Source organism: Lepeophtheirus salmonis, unplaced genomic scaffold (genome assembly GCF_016086655.4).
Source record: "Lepeophtheirus salmonis unplaced genomic scaffold, UVic_Lsal_1.4 unplaced_contig_9351_pilon, whole genome shotgun sequence".
NCBI classification, from domain to species: domain Eukaryota; kingdom Metazoa; phylum Arthropoda; class Copepoda; order Siphonostomatoida; family Caligidae; genus Lepeophtheirus; species Lepeophtheirus salmonis.
In genome coordinates, this window is record NW_027296801.1 from 22,013 (window position 1) to 39,652 (window position 17,640).

Genomic DNA, 17,640 nt, shown 5'->3' on the forward strand with positions numbered 1-17,640 from the left:
TTCTGTTAAATAATTATTATTTCTTTTGTGCAAAAACCAAACTTTTTATAATATTCTCCTTCAAGATTCCCGAAAGTAATAACTGCTTCGATACTCCTGAACAGAAGTTAATAAAAGCTTCATGATACTTCCTTTAGAAACCTTCTTCTAGGAAAGAGTAATGTGTTCATTAAGTGAATCCAAATTTGTGTGATAGTTAATTCATAATTTTTTTAGACTTTAAACTGGTAAAAAAAGTCAACATCTCTTTCAGTTTTACCCACCAACTTCAACTGACACAAATATCCTTACACTATTGACGGCCTTATCTACGTTGTAATTTTAATAAATGACGTTGGGAGTGATTGCATCCAACAGGACGCTGATGCCGCCGATCTTCTTCAACCAAAAAAAGAGGGTCAGCACAGACAAGTACAACAAGGTGCAAAAGGATAAAGTCATTAAGTGGATGAAAGCCAACGATGGGGACATCGGGTTCACCTTCCAGCAGGACTCAGCCCCGCTCATAAGGCCAAGAAGACACTCGCCTTGCTTCAGGAGGAAAACGTCGACTTCTGTTGCTTGCAGACTTGCCCCCTTAATTTCCTGATTTCACCCTATGGACTACTTCTTTTAGGGGTATTTAGAGAAGCAAGTTTTGTCGAGGTTCCAAAACAGTTTGATCTACCTCAAAAATCCATCGTGAAGTACTGGACTAAGGTAAATCCTGCATACTTCGTCTCGGCTTACTCCCTACTTCCAAAACCCCTCGACATATTCATCATCGCCAAAGGCAGAAACATCGAATAAACCTTTTGTCCATCGATGGATAAACAACTTTTTGAATAAATTTTTCCCTTAAAATTAAAACTTCACACGTTATAGTCCATTAAAAAATGTCACAATTTACTTGGACATGCCTATATATTTAATGTATATTACAATTTGTTACTCACAATTAATTCAGTAGTTAAGACATCTTTTACTCTTACATGTAAGGGTCCATAATGAAGTTAATCACCAGACCATCCATCTCCAGCTTCAAACAAAGCCTCAAACCAGACCCTGAATCTCGCTCAAATCTTGATGAGGAATCCCCAGCCTATATTGACTACTGCCTCAAGAATGGTAGCTCACATGGATTCAACAGTGTTAAATACATATTTATTGGACTCTATCTCTAAAAGCCCCACACGTAGTAGTTCAAGGTGTTCAGATCCAGGCAACTAGAAGGCACCATTCACTTAGTCCAAAATTGTATAAAAAATCTTAAAAATGTTGAGTTTTCCGTAATAAATCCAGTTTCAATTACCCAATTTGAACAAACCTTGCCTATTTAAAATTCTAGTATGACGCCTGATCAGTTAATATCCTTTTAAGGTAAAGAATAATTTTATACACAGTTTTGGCGTCCTTGAGCTTGCACCCGATACGGAGGGACACAATAGAAACAATTTTTACATTTGTAGAAAAACTGAAGGATGTGTAATTTGTCTTATACAGTGTTGTATGTTGTTGAACTTGATGATATAAACTTTCATAGACATACCGTATCTTGTGTGTAATAAATACAATTAGATTGAAAAATTATTTGATGAATATGGCATTACTTTTTAATGTTCATTCTTGATCTATTTGATTATCTATCAAAAACTAATCTTTTGACAACAATACAAGCCTCCAATCTAGATATAAAGAACTTGCATACTTTTCAAATATAATCTTCTCGCATGTTGTTCCATTCCTATGAAATAAAATACTTTAGACTGTTCAAATTGTGTTGATAAGTGCGACAGGGTCTAGTCTCCACATGCTACCATATACTGAAGTCAAATTGAGTAAGGTTTGGCCTTGAGGGGGGTCAAAACTACTTCGACCGAAATTCACTTGACTTTAGTTTCTTCATAAAGTGGCTTGAACTCTGTTGCTGGTATGTGTAGGAATATCCAGACAAAGTTTTCTATATCATAGGTAGCCTTAAAGTGTGAAATCACATTTTGGATGAGGGTAGTTTTGTATTTGAATACATTTATTGTGTTTTCTATTGAAATCTTTTCCATACGAGCCAATATAACCTAACATCTTGACTCTAACAGGTTGTTTGCCCAAAGCCACTTATCTTAATTCCTTTGGCCAAACAACCTGTTTGGCCAATGTTTATCGATACATGACTATACGAGAACTAAATACCTTATCAACGACAAATATATATTTCCATCACTAATTGCGATGATCTTTGGTGTTTGCTGATTTTAAAGAAAAGTTGGAAATCCACCAGGATCTTTCAACTTGTTTCTGTTGTGATAAGGTAGTCAACATTTGATTCGGGACTTCCAAGGCTTTTAAACCAGAATTTTTCTTTAGCAAGTCCCTCATAAACTTCTCAGCGATGTTATTGTCACTAGGAAGCTTCCTTATATTAGTTGAAGAATTAGAATGAAAATAGTCTCATTCATCTTGCCCTTGGTACGGACAATGCAGGATCATCCACACCTCTTGACTGTTTTAAAGGTTTCAATTCTAGTTACAGTGTTTACATGAACTCTAAAGATCTTGGCTATCTCAACAATTTTTTCTCCAATACAAATCTATGGATATATTTTTGAATGTATTTCGGACATCCTTGATGACAAAAAACAAGGCATTTCTTATTGATTTATATAAACAATAATATGTAACATTATAAAATATATCCCAAAAAACCTTGTTGAAAATTTCATCACATAAAAACCATATTACCAAGATACTAAAACTCTAAACTTGTACCGAATTTAAAATCCTACTGTTTACATGTAAAAGGGTTCATCAATAGAGGAAGTAACCATTTTAACACGTGATAAGTAAAGAAATCAGGTTATTATTATTTTGTTCTTTTCTTATCTTGTCTTTCTCTACCTTCAAAGAATGCAAACTTGTGTCAACGAACTATTAAAACTCTATTTCAGTGTCTTAGCATTTGGGATCCTTGACATGGGTATTTATGTCTACACCTATTTACAATACCTACCTACCGATATAAGTATGTACGTATGTATAATGTGGGTAATTGACTCTTGTGAGAAGAGTTCCAAAATATATCAACGCTTTTTCTATTTATGTTGGAACGTCGACCACAAATCAAACAACCGTAAATTAATAAATATATAAAAAATAGGTAGATATTTAAAAAATATACGTTATACATTTTACCAAAAAACTGCATTTCCTACCTTACTGAATACAAGAGACATTTCAAAACTCGTCCATCACCAATCAAATGTAGTCATTGTACATATTATGTTATATGTAGAGATTGGATTTTTGTATAAGGGCTAGGAGAAGACGAGGGCAGCATTTATGGTACATCTAAGCTATGACCATTGTTAATATTAGTTGTGAGCTATATGACTTTTCGGGAGAAAATGAATTATTACTTTAAAAAGGAGAATCCTCTAGAATGAAAATATCAGTAATATAAATATATTTAGATCATATATACATTTATTTGATTATACATTTTTCAAACAAATTACACCAAAGATACAGGGTTCACTATAATATATAAGTAACCGATAAGTAATTACAATCTTATCTACATACTCGGGATAATAAATATACTATTACATTTGCAAGGTTAAGATATTTTTCAACAATAATCCTTCTTTTCTCGTTATTAATCGATCAAAAACAAAATCTACCTATTTTGAAAGGTATTTTATTCAAATATCGCGTTCGATCATTGCCATAAAGTAGTATTTAATGCAGGTGGGAAGTCTTTATTTTGTGTAGTACAAATATTAATTGTGAGTCCCCAACATTAGAGTCAACAAATTTTAAATTATCTTTATCATAAATGTAGTAGAAAAGATACAGAGAAAAGGAAAAATTGGAAAAAGTTGACCTTTAACGAATTAAACTATCGAAAAATATTTCTATTCAGATATTGTACTGGCTCATCATTAAATTAATTCAATTAACTTAGCTAATTTAAATAACCGATGATTTGAGTTAACGTTGCATAATTCAAACTGGTTCTTCAAACCAAGGATATCCCCACCCATTCTATTTTTATAGCGGATGAATTATTCTACCGGAGCTTGATAATGAAAAAGTCGTTTGCCCCACAATGTCAAACGGACAGCAACAATAATTTGTTATCTCTTTTTACAGTGCGCGCAAGCAAAATTGTTGCGCTCCAAAAGTCTATATAATCTGACAACCCAGATGTTTTATGGAAAAAAGTGGTCGGAATTTCATGTAGAGACTCTCTTAGCTTTCAAAAAGAAAAAAAATGAAAGTCAGACTAAGATCAGAGTGGATCTTGCGGAGATTTTGGAAGTCCTAGATTGATGTCAATTATGCTGGTCTATCTTATGTGTGGCAACAGGATGGGGTATTTAGCCAAAAGAGCAAAGATACCCCCAAGTGCCTAACGGGGAATCTCCAGCATCAATGTATCCTTTATCCTGACCAGATTGTTCACCATTGTACTTTGGAATACATATGAGTATTCGTGGAGGGAAAAACAGGAGTGTGGACGACCTCAATTCTGCTGTGGAGATTGAGTTGACCGACATGCTAGAGGACTATGTCGCCAAAGTCTATAAGGTCTTCAGGCCTCCCTGTAGGGACTATAGCTGCTGCTGAATAGAAAATATAGTCAATAATTTGGTGAATCAATTTAAAGAGTATTATAATTGTAAGACTTGTTTTTCTCAAATTTCATGGTTTTGGGTTTAAAGTGTAACAATTTTGCTAAGGCACACTGTAAAATCTCTTTCTCTATCACGACATAACTTTGTTATCACAAAAATACTGGTTTTTTTTCTATGATGTTGATGTTCTGCTTCTTTTTTCCAAATAAGTCTTCTGAACCTTGATTGGTTGAATGACCATAACCTTTTTTTAACTTGTAACAATTATCAATAATGATTGTATATTTATTCCATAGTAGGGAAGAATTGGGTAACTCCAAACTTATATTTGGGCCTTTTCCCCGTTTTCCTTTACTATAAAAGCTTGCCTGATACAACAAAAGTAGCAACCAACATATTATGATAAAAACGTTCAATTCTTCTTTTCAGAATCAAACACTGCATTACCTCGCCAATACAAAAATACCCTATGTATTTTATTTTCAGCTGTTGGTTCCCTTGTCTGACTTGATACGTCATATCTATGTCATCATTTATTATATTCGATAAATAAACAAATTAATAAGTTATAAATAATATACTTATGGTTACTCCATTTCCAAAAGGCCGTAAATACAATTTCCTGTTGATCCCTCGTTTTATTTATTGGCAATTTTATTTCTTCTATAATTTTTTTTTTTTTTTTTGCCTTTCATATAGAAATAAAAAATTACAACTACAGCTTTAATAAAATATTACTAAGTAATATTAGAAATAATAGAGTAACTAATAAGGAAGAGTTTTATATTCTGAAATATATTTATGTAATTCATTTTAAAAATGGAGAAGAAATAAAATGACTATAATTGTCTGGGAGTACTTAAGTAATAAATATCAGTTGGTATAATTGATTTATTTGGCTAATCAATAAATGATTTTGGGCCTTTTTTTTTTGTTTATTTTAAAGGATAGGTTGACTGATCGTATTGCAGAAGTTAGCCAATATTATTGCATTTTCCATCCTACATATAGGAAATGTTTCAAATTTTATAAAACTTTTTATTTTGTGAAAATGTTGAAACACCCTTAACTCTATTTTAAGAATCAGTAATTTTATTTCAATGTATACTTCTACCTAATCATGTCTGCGTCTTTGTACCAACATTGTAGATACATATAACCTATTAAGCAACAAATGAATCAGACATGAATTGTTCCTTAAAGTACACATACGGAGGCTTTACATTAATATATAAGAAATATATCATTCTTGACGCTCATAAATTCTCCTATTTACCAGTAATATGTAACAACAACACAAAATCTTTTTTTAAAAAACTGGAAACAAAAATATTTGGGCATGGTAATTCTTAATTAAATTTATCTCTTGTTAAAGGACCACGCCTAACGATAAAACATAAACGAAGCACACTGTCTGTAAATAACTAGGAAAGGAGTTTTAATACAATCTTTTTTTTCACCATAACCTAGAGTGGAATAGAGATGATGAAGGTGTCACATAGTTGGAACATGTGACTCTAATAACTTCAATTTCTGTGATTATAACGGATATTTGAACACTACATACATAGTTATTCTAATAATTACGTAATACCAAATGAAATATCCGGTTCTGCATTCACGAAAACCTCCTTTACTACTCATACAAAATGAGGAAAAGTCTCAAATTGACTCCAAGGCAATTTGAACGATTTGATCTTGCTGCACTTTTGGCCTCCAATATCGTCGGATCTGAATTTAATGGATTTTTTTGTGTGTGTGTTTGGAGTGTGATTGAACATCAAACCAACCAAACCTCCTTCAACACCCAAGACGAACTTATTAGTCAGATCAAGAAGGAATTCTATTTGTTTCCAAGGGACCACCTGGCAATGACCTGCACTCGCTTTTGGCCTCGTATAGAGACTGGAATTGAGGCGGGAGGTGATTCTAAAGAATAATAAAAATAAAAATCCATCATGCTTTCAGAATCTGTTTTTTTTTTTTTATTTGATATCTGTTTGGAGAGAAAATCGGGGTTTAAAAAAATCATTTTCGCGGCACTGATAGTTTGCACATGCTGTAAATGTACATTTAACTCAAATTTGAAATGCTCATAAAATTTTGTAGTGATACTAATTACAGTGTTGACTCATTAGTAAAAAAACAATATTTGTTTAATAATTATAAATATTAGTCATTTTGTTGTCAGTTGTTAATTTATCTATTAATTAGTTAATGAGACTTTAATGTGTCAGATGGTTTGCAAGATACAATAAGGGTGACGTCGTATAAAAAATCTAATTTGAAGTTTATTTATTTATATTTTTATTCTTATGGAGAAATTGTCAAAACTTACATAAAAAGTAAAAATATCGAACAAATTCAGATCTAATGAATTAACAGCAGATTTGTAACTAATATTTTCCCTGCACTAATGCTATTTGATAAGTAAATGGTTCTCATATTCATAGCATTATTTCATTTTCTCCCTCTCCCCCTTTCCAAATCATATAACAGGTAGGTGATATTAACAAGTGTTTTAATTAATTCAGTAATACAATTGTCTCACTCCTTCCTTCTCCTCGCCCTCTTACAGAAATCCACTCTTAAATCATAGGACTTTTGAAACATTTCTTTCATTCTATCAGTGGAGTTTCTTACATCTCTTTGAGCCTCATCTAAGATCATGACTACGAATAAAGTACCAATAGTCAATGTGTTTCTCAGAATAGACTAATGATCCTGGATCGGTTACTCCACTATACTTTCATTTCTTTATTTTATATATACTGTTCAAATAACTTGCACCCTGAAAAATGATTAGGATTTACAGACCAACGAACCTATAGATTTTTTTTATTTTGTAAGTATACATATATGTATCAAATTTTGGAGGGTTGAGTCACATATCAGTTCATTTGTGCACTTATTTTAGCGGCTTAGATCCTTCTTTTTAAAACAAATATGAGGAATTAATTTTTAAATGAAGTCCATTTATCATCACAGTTCTTCCAAAAATCTACTTAATTGATAGTTTTTTAATGTATTTTTGTTGCTTAGTCACTCAACCTCTAATTAATGAGTCAAGGTCCCTTAAAAAACAGTGATTCTGCATATTTTCACAAATGGAAGGCTTTAAAAAACACGTATAGTTGAGGTAAAAAAGCCTATAATTCAAAAGAAAAGAGATACATATAGATACACACTTTGTTGATAAATAATAAGAGGAGTAAGGAAGTCAGGACATGTACAAACCTTGTATGTATTGTACTTGTGTCTAAGCAAACAAACATCCCATAACCAGAGAGCTATGACATAAATCACGTTGGGTAATATTTTGTTATTCAAAATGAAATATTCCATAAAACTAAATATCTAAATAAATAATACTGACAGTTATTAAGCGCTATTATAAATAACCGAGTGGATATTAAAAAAAAAAAATACAATAATTACATATATTTTCATACAATAGAAAAACGATAAAAGTATTTATATGTTGTGGGTACTTGAAATGGGCAGGAGCAAAGTAAGTAAAAAAAAAAAAAATGGTGAACAAATTGTGCACAAAAATGAGATTTTGATTTATGAGTCTACATACTATGTTGGTTTATAAGGCCTTAAGTCCTATGGTTTTATGTGTTTACGTAGGGAAGACGGTGTAAAGTCAGAGGTGCCTGCAAAATTAAATTTGTTTTGAACTTTTTTTTTTTTTTGATAAAGAATTTCAAAAAGCCATTGGCTATTCAGAAAATATTAAATTTTTTGAAAAAAAATCAAAAAAAGGTATTTTTTGAGGAAAATATTTAAAAGATTTAATTTTTTGAAAGAAATAATTTTAAATATCAAATTTATATGAAAAGATTTCAAATATTTATAGTAAAATTTCCATAGCTATTCAAATTAAATTTTTTGCTCTTTTGCATAATTTGCCCCAATTACCTTTTTTTAAGAAAATCAATCTGTCAAAAAGACAGCTACAGCCCCTCCACCTACCCTCTGCAGGCCCCCTTCAAAGTACACATACTCTTTTCTCGAACATAATCAAAGCTATATTTACTAAATTTAACTTACAATTGTCTTTTAATTTTTTTCAACTGATTAAAGACGGTAAAAGTTTTACTTTTTTGTAAAAGGAATACTTTTGCTATAAAATAGTCAACTCTTTATTATTTTTGCTTTAACTTACATAATTTCATTGATTGATTATTTTGTTATCAGTTGATTTATTTTTATTAAAATTAAAAATCCCCTTTAATTAGAGTTAAGGAAACGCTTAATAAGAAGACTTTAATTTGGTACTGTCATCGTTGGTCTTTGTATTGAGGTATGACTCAGATTTATTAGACCTTGTCAAACAGTCAAACTTTGCGCATAAAATATAGAAGATAACTACCTATAACATCTTCAGTATTACTCTCAACTATACATCAAGGAACACTTTATACAGTGAACCCTGTACACAAACTCAATGCTACATGCAACATGTCTACGAGATTTAAGTATAGATTACTTGATTACTATTTCTTAGATCAAAAAGATGTACATGATATACACCAGCGAGCATTTTAAACAGTGGAACTTGTATACACATCTCGATGCTACATGCAAAACGCCACCAAGATTTCAGTATTTATGACTGCATTGTTATTTCTTCAACCTTCGACTTTGAATTTTGACGCGTCTTTGTGAAAACAGCAAAAAGTACAACAAATCATGCTGGGCTCCCCTTCACCTCAAATATTTGCTCTATTTATTGTTTCAATGAGATATTTTGATTCATTCTCGGAACATCATTGCAAATGAAAAAAAATAAAAAATGTATGCGTAGAACCTTTGTTTCTGTGAAATAAGGGTAAACTGTCTAAACTAAGAATACAATTAATTAAATTATATTACTTTTTTGACATCTCGTAAGACAGGCATGCCAATTTACAGAGCTATCATGTTTTTTACTATAGTGCAATAGTACATATGTAGGATGTATTAAGAGAAGTAAAAAGTAGTTTCTTCATTCTCCTTTTCACCTCTGCAACACATATATATTCCTTCAAATGCATTGCAAATCCCATACTTAATTCAATTAAATCAATGTCAAACACTGCTTCTCTTGATGAAGGGATTCTTGAATGATCTTTTGCTACAAATAGCAAATATCCTTATACATAGTATCCAATTAATTCCTAATTATATTAACACAAAAAATGCAATTTATGAGACGGATATATCATATAGTTTACTAGGTTCATTATTTAGATCAGGATCTAGTCAAACATTTCTTTGTTCTCAATTGACGCGCTATGCGGATATTTATGGTGCAAGTGTACTTAATTTGCTGCGTAATCCCTTTTTATATATCTTTTTGCACCTCCCATGCTTATGCCTTATGAGTACAAAGTGAATCATGAGGCAGACGAGCTTTTAGGAATTACTGAAACTTCTTCAAAGAGAGAAGTTGGAAAGGGTTTCTTAAATCCCCGTACGACAAGTCTACTTCCTAATACATTCTCGGAGGCTCCTGGCACTACAAGAAATACTCATGAGCTCGACAATTTTGATGATGAAGATCACTTGTATGGTTTTCCTAATTCTAGTAAGACACAATAAGGCCTTATTTCCGCTTTCAATGACCTCCTCTTTTTTCAGTTGATTCATTCAAATTCAATACAAGGATTTTATTCTATATAATTAATTAATTAGTAACTTTTCTTCATTTTCTTTCACTCCAAATAGTATTATAGTGAGGTTCTTCATCTTTTCTTCCACTACATCAAAGATACTATCATTATCATCAAAAAAGACTGAAATCCCAATATTTAGTAGACTCATCTCCCTCAAGATGTGTGATTCTTATTCAAAAAGTATTACATATTTTTCACTATTTTAATCCTTCCCTCTATCTCTCTCTCCCTTCAAATCACCCCACCAACTACCACAATATAAAATATTGCTCAGAAATATGTCAAATTATTATTGTTTTATGGTTTATCTAAGAAACATAAAAAAAAACTTGAAAGAGCTCAAATTAAAAAAAAATAACATTATCATTGCATTTCATTTTTTTATCAAAGTTATTACATTATAATTATGTCAACAAGACATGCTTTAATTTAGAAATAAAAATAATCACAAAATCATCTAGGTTTTTGAAAAACAAAACTTCCATTTCGGAAGTCATAAGTGTACTCATATTAAATTCTCTGTTCATGAAAAGACATGCTTTAGGGCAGGCATTTTGTTCATTAAAAAAAAGGATATGAATTGTTTTTGGTTCTGACTATGATTATCTTAGGGGTTGATCATCTGTCTGTCCACTAGGAGTTACATAAATAGTCTAAAATAATAAAGTACTTTAAAAGATGAATTATGTTGAAGTCATCTAAAAATATGCAAAAATTACATATTTTCCCATGTAAAAATCTATACATACAAGAAGTGTACCAATATAAGACTTTAAAAAATTATCACAAGATCTTTTTTTAAAAGAAACGGTGAACAAAATGTGAGAAGGAAACAAAATTCTATGCGTCAGAATGCGTACTAACATAGCACTTATGTACATGTTACAAAATATCCACGCCCAAAGAAGCATAAATTGTTTCACCGTTTATTTTTGGAAAAAATATATAAATAGAGGATTGAACTGCGGAGTAGTCATCAGTTAGATTCCTCACTGCAAATCAATATCAAAACATCATGAAGGTAAGTACTCAATACAAATCCAACCCTCAAATGTCCATCATCATGATTTGACCATACTTTCTTCTTCTATACAGTCCTTCGTCGCTTTGTCCGCTCTTTTGGCTGTTGCCATGTCTGCTCCTGCTGATCCTTATAGACCAGCTCCCTATCACCCAGCCCCTGCTCCTTATCACCCAGCTCCTGCACCATACCATGCAGCTCCTACCTACAAAGAAGAACCTGCAGCCTACCAATACCAATATGCTGTCAGTGATGAATATGCTGGACTCAACTTTGGAGCTGATGAGGCTCGTGATGGATACTCCACCCAAGGAAAGTACTCTGTTGCCCTTCCCGACGGTCGCATCCAAACTGTGTCCTACAACGTTGCTGATGCTTACTCTGGTTATGTTGCTGACGTTACTTACTCCGGAGAGGCCAAATACGAGCCATACCACCCTGCTCCTGCTCCTTACAAGCCTGCTCCCGTCTACCACGCCGCCCCTGCTCCATACAAGCCTGCCCCTATCTACAAGCCTGCTCCCGTCTACCACGCTTAAATATTCTGTCTTTATTTATTTAGTTATTTATTTAAATAAATATTTCAAAACCTATTCAATATTCTTTTTTTTTTCTTTGTAGACGCTAGAGAGTAATGACCCATTCAAAATGGTTTACATTAAAACTTTAGTTTAGGAACATTAGGTTAGGTCATGATGAACTACTTTTTTGGATACAATAAATAATCTAATCTAATTGCTTCTATTAAATATGAATCAACAGACAATAAATAATCACGAATGCTAATTGCATAATTATTTGGAAGTCCGTGATATTCTTTATCTTGTACATACCTTAGACATATTGTTATAAGATTTAGTAGCCATATGTATGATCATAGATAATACACGGGGATTAATTACTAATTATTAGCCCAATTCCTAGTACATATTTGAAAAATTTCAATTAATTTCTCAATTAGTGGAATGCTAATTTAATGTGATCAGTTTTTTTACACCCATTTCTTTTAATAAATGGATGTGTCCTATCAAATAACTATGTTTAAGGACTAATTAACAATGATTAAATGTTAATTAATGCATTTAATAACATTTAATGATATGTTATTTTCTGTGTTTCTTCCTGAAATATCAATGCAATCTTTGTGTGTTGTATTTCACGTCCATAGATTTACTATTATACCTATTCATTTTGCAAAATGATTCAACGCCTATCAATGTATGTAGATTGTAGACACATGTGTACATGATTATAAGTACAAATTTAACTAGTACTTCACCGAATTACATGCTCTATAAATGTCAAGGAATGAAATATCCTGATCACATGATTTGTCCCTAATTTATGAACCTTTTACATAACATTGTTAATAGAGCAATGCAATGGCTACTATTCTCATTCATTTAGCTTAATGCATTAACATATATTATAATGGAAGATGATATTTTGTTTGCTCATCACCGCTAAATAGTGTTTGCCAATATTGATAGTTGTGTGGTCCATAGAGTTAAGTAAGATAGCATTAAAAAGGGTACCGAAGGTTAAGGAAGAGTGCGGTCATATATGGTGTTTAACGTTCTTCACTGCGTTACTTTACTAACCCAAAAATATACAGAGGGGATACCCAAACTTGCAGTAGTATTTAATTACAATAATATCCTAATTATTTTAATTATGGGGTTTCATTAGGCAACCAAACGACTGCTTCAACAAAAATAAATAAGTTTTGGTTTTATCCCGTGTCTCTAAGTGTGTAAATGTCGGCGCAACAACAATAGGGCATCATGTGAGTGATTCCATAAACCAAAACTTCTGCAGCAGACATTTGGCTTACTTTCCAGCCTATTCCAATATGTCCCTTCTCTAGCCTTGAGCTCAACCCCTGGACTTTGCAGTTTGTAGATCCTTAGAGAAGAATGACTACTGCACCGAACAAAATCAAAATTTGTCATTTAAAAAAGCTTTTTCAAAAAGCAAAATAAAACATACTCAACCAAAAAAATACACTACATTAATATGTAATTTATTTTAACATACAAAAAAAAATTACTATACATGATTGATGGAGACAATCAACCTAGGACCAAAAATCCCCTTCGTTAAAAAACGCCAATGAACAAAAAAAATGGCCTACTCCACTCAGATATTTTTTAACTCTTTTAATAATCATTTTGATATGTTTGTGTAGTATAAAGGAAACAGGCAGAAAGCTCTATTCACGTAAGGTATGCAAAAAAAAAAAAACAAGAACGTCGAATGATAATGTCTGACTTTAAGTTAAAAGTTTAAATTTCTATATAAAGATTTAAATCCATTGATCCAATCATAGTAGTAATACGTTTATAAATAATCTATAAAGTATTCAAACTAATTATTTTTATGTGTCAACATAAAAACAATATTGAACAAAAATCAAGAAATTAAGAAAATTCTATTTTTTTAATACTTCATAAATATATACATATTTGAGTTATTGATGGGCTCTGTATTCAAATTTGTGTGATAAATTAAGATACCCAAAAACTTTAGCTATTTTACGTGGAACTAGTGGTGTACATAAAGGGTTGGTAGGATCTGTTTGTTGATTGAAACTGGGGATACTTCGTCACAAATGTAACCCACAAATAATTTTGAGAAGTCATTCTAGATTACTTATGTGATGAAAATACATATATTTCCTTATAATATATACATTCATGTAGGGAAGCTAACAACTTATTTATTTTCCTAGATTCCAAAGGTACAAATTATTAATAAAATATGAAGATATTTAATTGGGGATTTTTATTCTACTCTTTCATTATGCACTATTGTAGAAAAAAAAAAATATTATTATATAATAATAATATGTATAATCTAATAGGTTGGGGAACAAGTAATTTCGTATTTTTTGCCTTATGTTAATGCTTTATAATGAGTGTTACAATCATTCGATTTAAGCCAAATATGCCCAGTTCTGTTTAATAACTTGTTGCTTACGAGAATCTAACTTTAGACTGCCCTTTTCTTTGAAGCCCTTGTCCATATTGGCAAAAAGCTCGTACAAATTTTTTTACAAAAATTTATACCCCCAAGCTCTTTGTCATATACAGAAACAAGTAGTAGTCACTTGTTGACTGGTCTGGACGGTAGGCTTTTTGCATAAAAACTTCCCCTCCGAGCTATCGGAGCTTATGGTGGTTCATCAAAGATGTGTGTGGCCTGTCGTTGTCTTGATAATATCTTGTTGTCTCTTATTTACCAATGCATCCATCCTTATGTTCGATCCCCAGCTTCCAGCGGTCAAGTTGTTTACCTTATAGAGTAGAATTGAGCAGAAAAAAATAACCTGAACCACTGTTATGCAACACAAACCGAAAGAGAACATTGCGATTTTTGTTGGTCAATTTCGACACGTTTTAATAAATAATAAAAATGTAAGATATGGCAAATGTCGTCCTTTGAGACCTCCATCCTCGACGCACGATAATTCACAACTTAATTGTTCAAGCGTATTACTGTGTTTGTAGTATATATTCACACCTTTATAATGCTTTATCGTATGATTTGATGTGACCAGTACTGAGTAGGGAATTACTTATCATAAAATGACATAAAAAGTAGCAAAACTTCAAGAGTTGATTGGAAAAGGAAAAAAACAATCATTTAATCAAAAGTTCCTCATTAAGTCATTTCGCATATAAGCTAGAGTCCTAAAGAGTCTTTTTCTTTTTTAAAAAAAAAATATAGATCAAGGATGTTTTGCATTCAAGGGGATTGTGTTTGAGGATGTTTGCTTTGGAGGTCTTTGTCCTACAAATATTTTTGTCTGAATATCACTCTACTAAGAGTGCAATATGCTTTATGATAGAGGGAGTTGATAGAACGAGTCCAGGGCCGGTACTAGGATCAACAGCGTCAGAATTCGCAAGTGGGAGGCAAATTATATACCGGTGACGTCATGACCACAAAACATTACAATTTCATAATATAAATATTACACTGAAATAGGTTAGAGTCTGAAATAGGCTTCAAATTTTTTTTTATATCTTGGGGAAGAGGAGGGAGATCAATTATATCCTAAAAACTGCTCAAATCTTTCAGAAATGTTTTTTGTTTTTTTAATTATAAAATTAAATACTCTAGTGACAAGATTCAAGTCAAGAGACTTGAGACAACTAGCTTTTTAAGATGACTCAATTCCTATCGAATAATATAATGAAGTACTCCCCAGTTATTTTTGAGGTCCCATAATCAATGATCTGTTAGATGTAAGTGGAAGAAGACTTGCTTATTTGATCTGATATGTTTTTGATTCATCTGGATCAAATCACTAGCTAGTTTTTTTTTCCGTAGAACTAATCAAAATACCTATTTGAATCTTTCATACACAGCGTTGGGCATGAATGGGTTAATACTCCTCTCTATTGAGGTCCTTACATATGTGTTAAAATGAACTCTAATATATGTGCATGGTTATAATTCCGTCATGAAATTTGAAAGACATACATCATCATCTTTAATGAACATTGAATGTTTTAACTAATTATTTCATGATGCAAACAAATTCATCACTTTTTTCTCATGAACGCCCTTCCTATCTCAGAAGAAAAACATAAACTTGTCTCTAAGGAAGGAAGAAGCATATTTTATTATTTTTTAAAATGCTGTAGTGTAAAATGCGTCAATATTCGAAGTTACGTTCACGCCCAGCGTTTAATTGTGGTACTACGGGAGTATGAGTTAGGTAAAAATTATGTTGAAACTATAAATAGAAGATTGCACCGTATAGTAGTTATCAGTTAAATTCCTCACTCCAAATCTATATCATTACAACATGAAGGTAACAAAAATAATTATTATTTTGAAATATCGATTATAAATTAACCAAAAAAAAAAAAATCTTTTGCAGTCCTTCGTTGCTTTGTCTGCTCTTTTGGCTGTTGCCATGTCTGCTCCTGCTGATCTTATAGACCAGCTCCCTATCACCCAGCCCCTGCTCCTTATCACCCAGCTCCTGCACCATACCATGCAGCTCCTACCTACAAGGAAGAACCTGCAGCCTACCAATACCAATACGCTGTCAGTGATGAATATGCTGGACTCAACTTTGGAGCTGATGAGGCCCGTGATGGATACTCCACCCAAGGAAAGTACTCTGTTGCCCTTCCCGACGGTCGCATCCAAACTGTGTCCTACAACGTTGCTGATGCTTACTCTGGCTATGTTGCTGACGTTACTTACTCCGGAGAGGCCAAATACGAGCCATACCACCCTGCTCCTGCTCCTTACAAGCCTGCTCCCGTCTACCACGCCGCCCCTGCTCCATACAAGCCTGCCCCTATCTACAAGCCTGCTCCCGTCTACCACGCTTAAATATTCTGTCTTTATTTATTTAGTTATTTATTTAAATAAATATTTCAAAACCTATTCAATAGTCTTTTTTTTTCTTTGTAGGCACTAGAGAGTAATGACCCATTCAAAATGGTTTACATTAAAACTTTAGTTTAGGAACATTAGGTTAGGTCATGATGAACTACTTTTTGGATACGATAAATAATATAATCTAATTGCTTTGATTAAATATAAATCAACAGTCAATAATTAATCACGAATGCTAATTGCATAATTATTTGTTTCAGTTTGTCATGCTGCCAATATTTATTGCTCAAGAATTATTAATGGTAAAAACATATTTCCATGTTCAATCATCAGAATGTTATTTAAGCCCCTGTCAAAGAATAAAATTCGTTTTTGTAACATTTGTCAACATTAGCAAAACAATAATCTAATTTCTAAATTATCAAAATATTTAAAAATAACGGCGATATGAATAGTTTAAAATTATAAATTGGATTGAAACATAAATTTCTTTTCAGAAGAGTATATTAAACCAGATTGGTTTAAGATTTTGTATATTTTCCTAGGCGCCAGTGTAAATATCTTACATTTTTCAATAAACATTTTCGTAAAAGGAAATGATAAATTATTAAGCTAAAATTAAAGTTTTGAGGGACAATTTTCTTCAATGTACTTCAAAACATTAATAAATATATAGAAACTTCCTTCCTTAAGAAATCAATTTAGACTCTGTTATTCTTAATTCAATAGAAACTACAAATCAAACTAAAAAACTCTAAATTGAACAGGTGTCTCATTATTTTTTTCATAACACGTATAGAAGCAAAAACTCTGTAAATAAAAGCTTAACCCGTTTATAAGAATTGTTTTCCTTGAATCATACATAAAAGCCTAGGAATACTCATACTAAGTATTTTGAGAAACAAACTGTTAAAAATGTTGATGGATCAATCTTGATATGTCATACATATTAAATTTGTAAGAGATGATAATCCATCTTCAT

The 17,640-nt window shown here is 31.9% G+C and overlaps 2 protein-coding genes across 2 annotated transcripts; both read left to right on the top strand.

The window, feature by feature from the left end:
- Positions 1 to 11,214: 11,214 nt before the first annotated feature.
- Positions 11,215 to 11,890, top strand: LOC121123441 (cuticle protein 8-like). Its single transcript, XM_040718559.2, has 2 exons — positions 11,215 to 11,297; positions 11,372 to 11,890. The coding sequence occupies exons 1-2, from the start codon at positions 11,292 to 11,294 to the stop codon at positions 11,834 to 11,836; spliced, it is 471 nt and encodes a 156-aa protein (XP_040574493.1). The 5' UTR covers positions 11,215 to 11,291; the 3' UTR covers positions 11,837 to 11,890.
- A 4,354-nt stretch (positions 11,891 to 16,244) lies between these two features.
- Positions 16,245 to 16,706, top strand: LOC121123423 (cuticle protein 19.8-like; the record flags this gene model as incomplete). Its single annotated transcript, XM_040718544.2, has 1 exon — positions 16,245 to 16,706. A coding segment is annotated over one exon (408 nt), but the record flags the coding sequence as incomplete, so codon positions are not given.
- Positions 16,707 to 17,640: the final 934 nt, after the last annotated feature.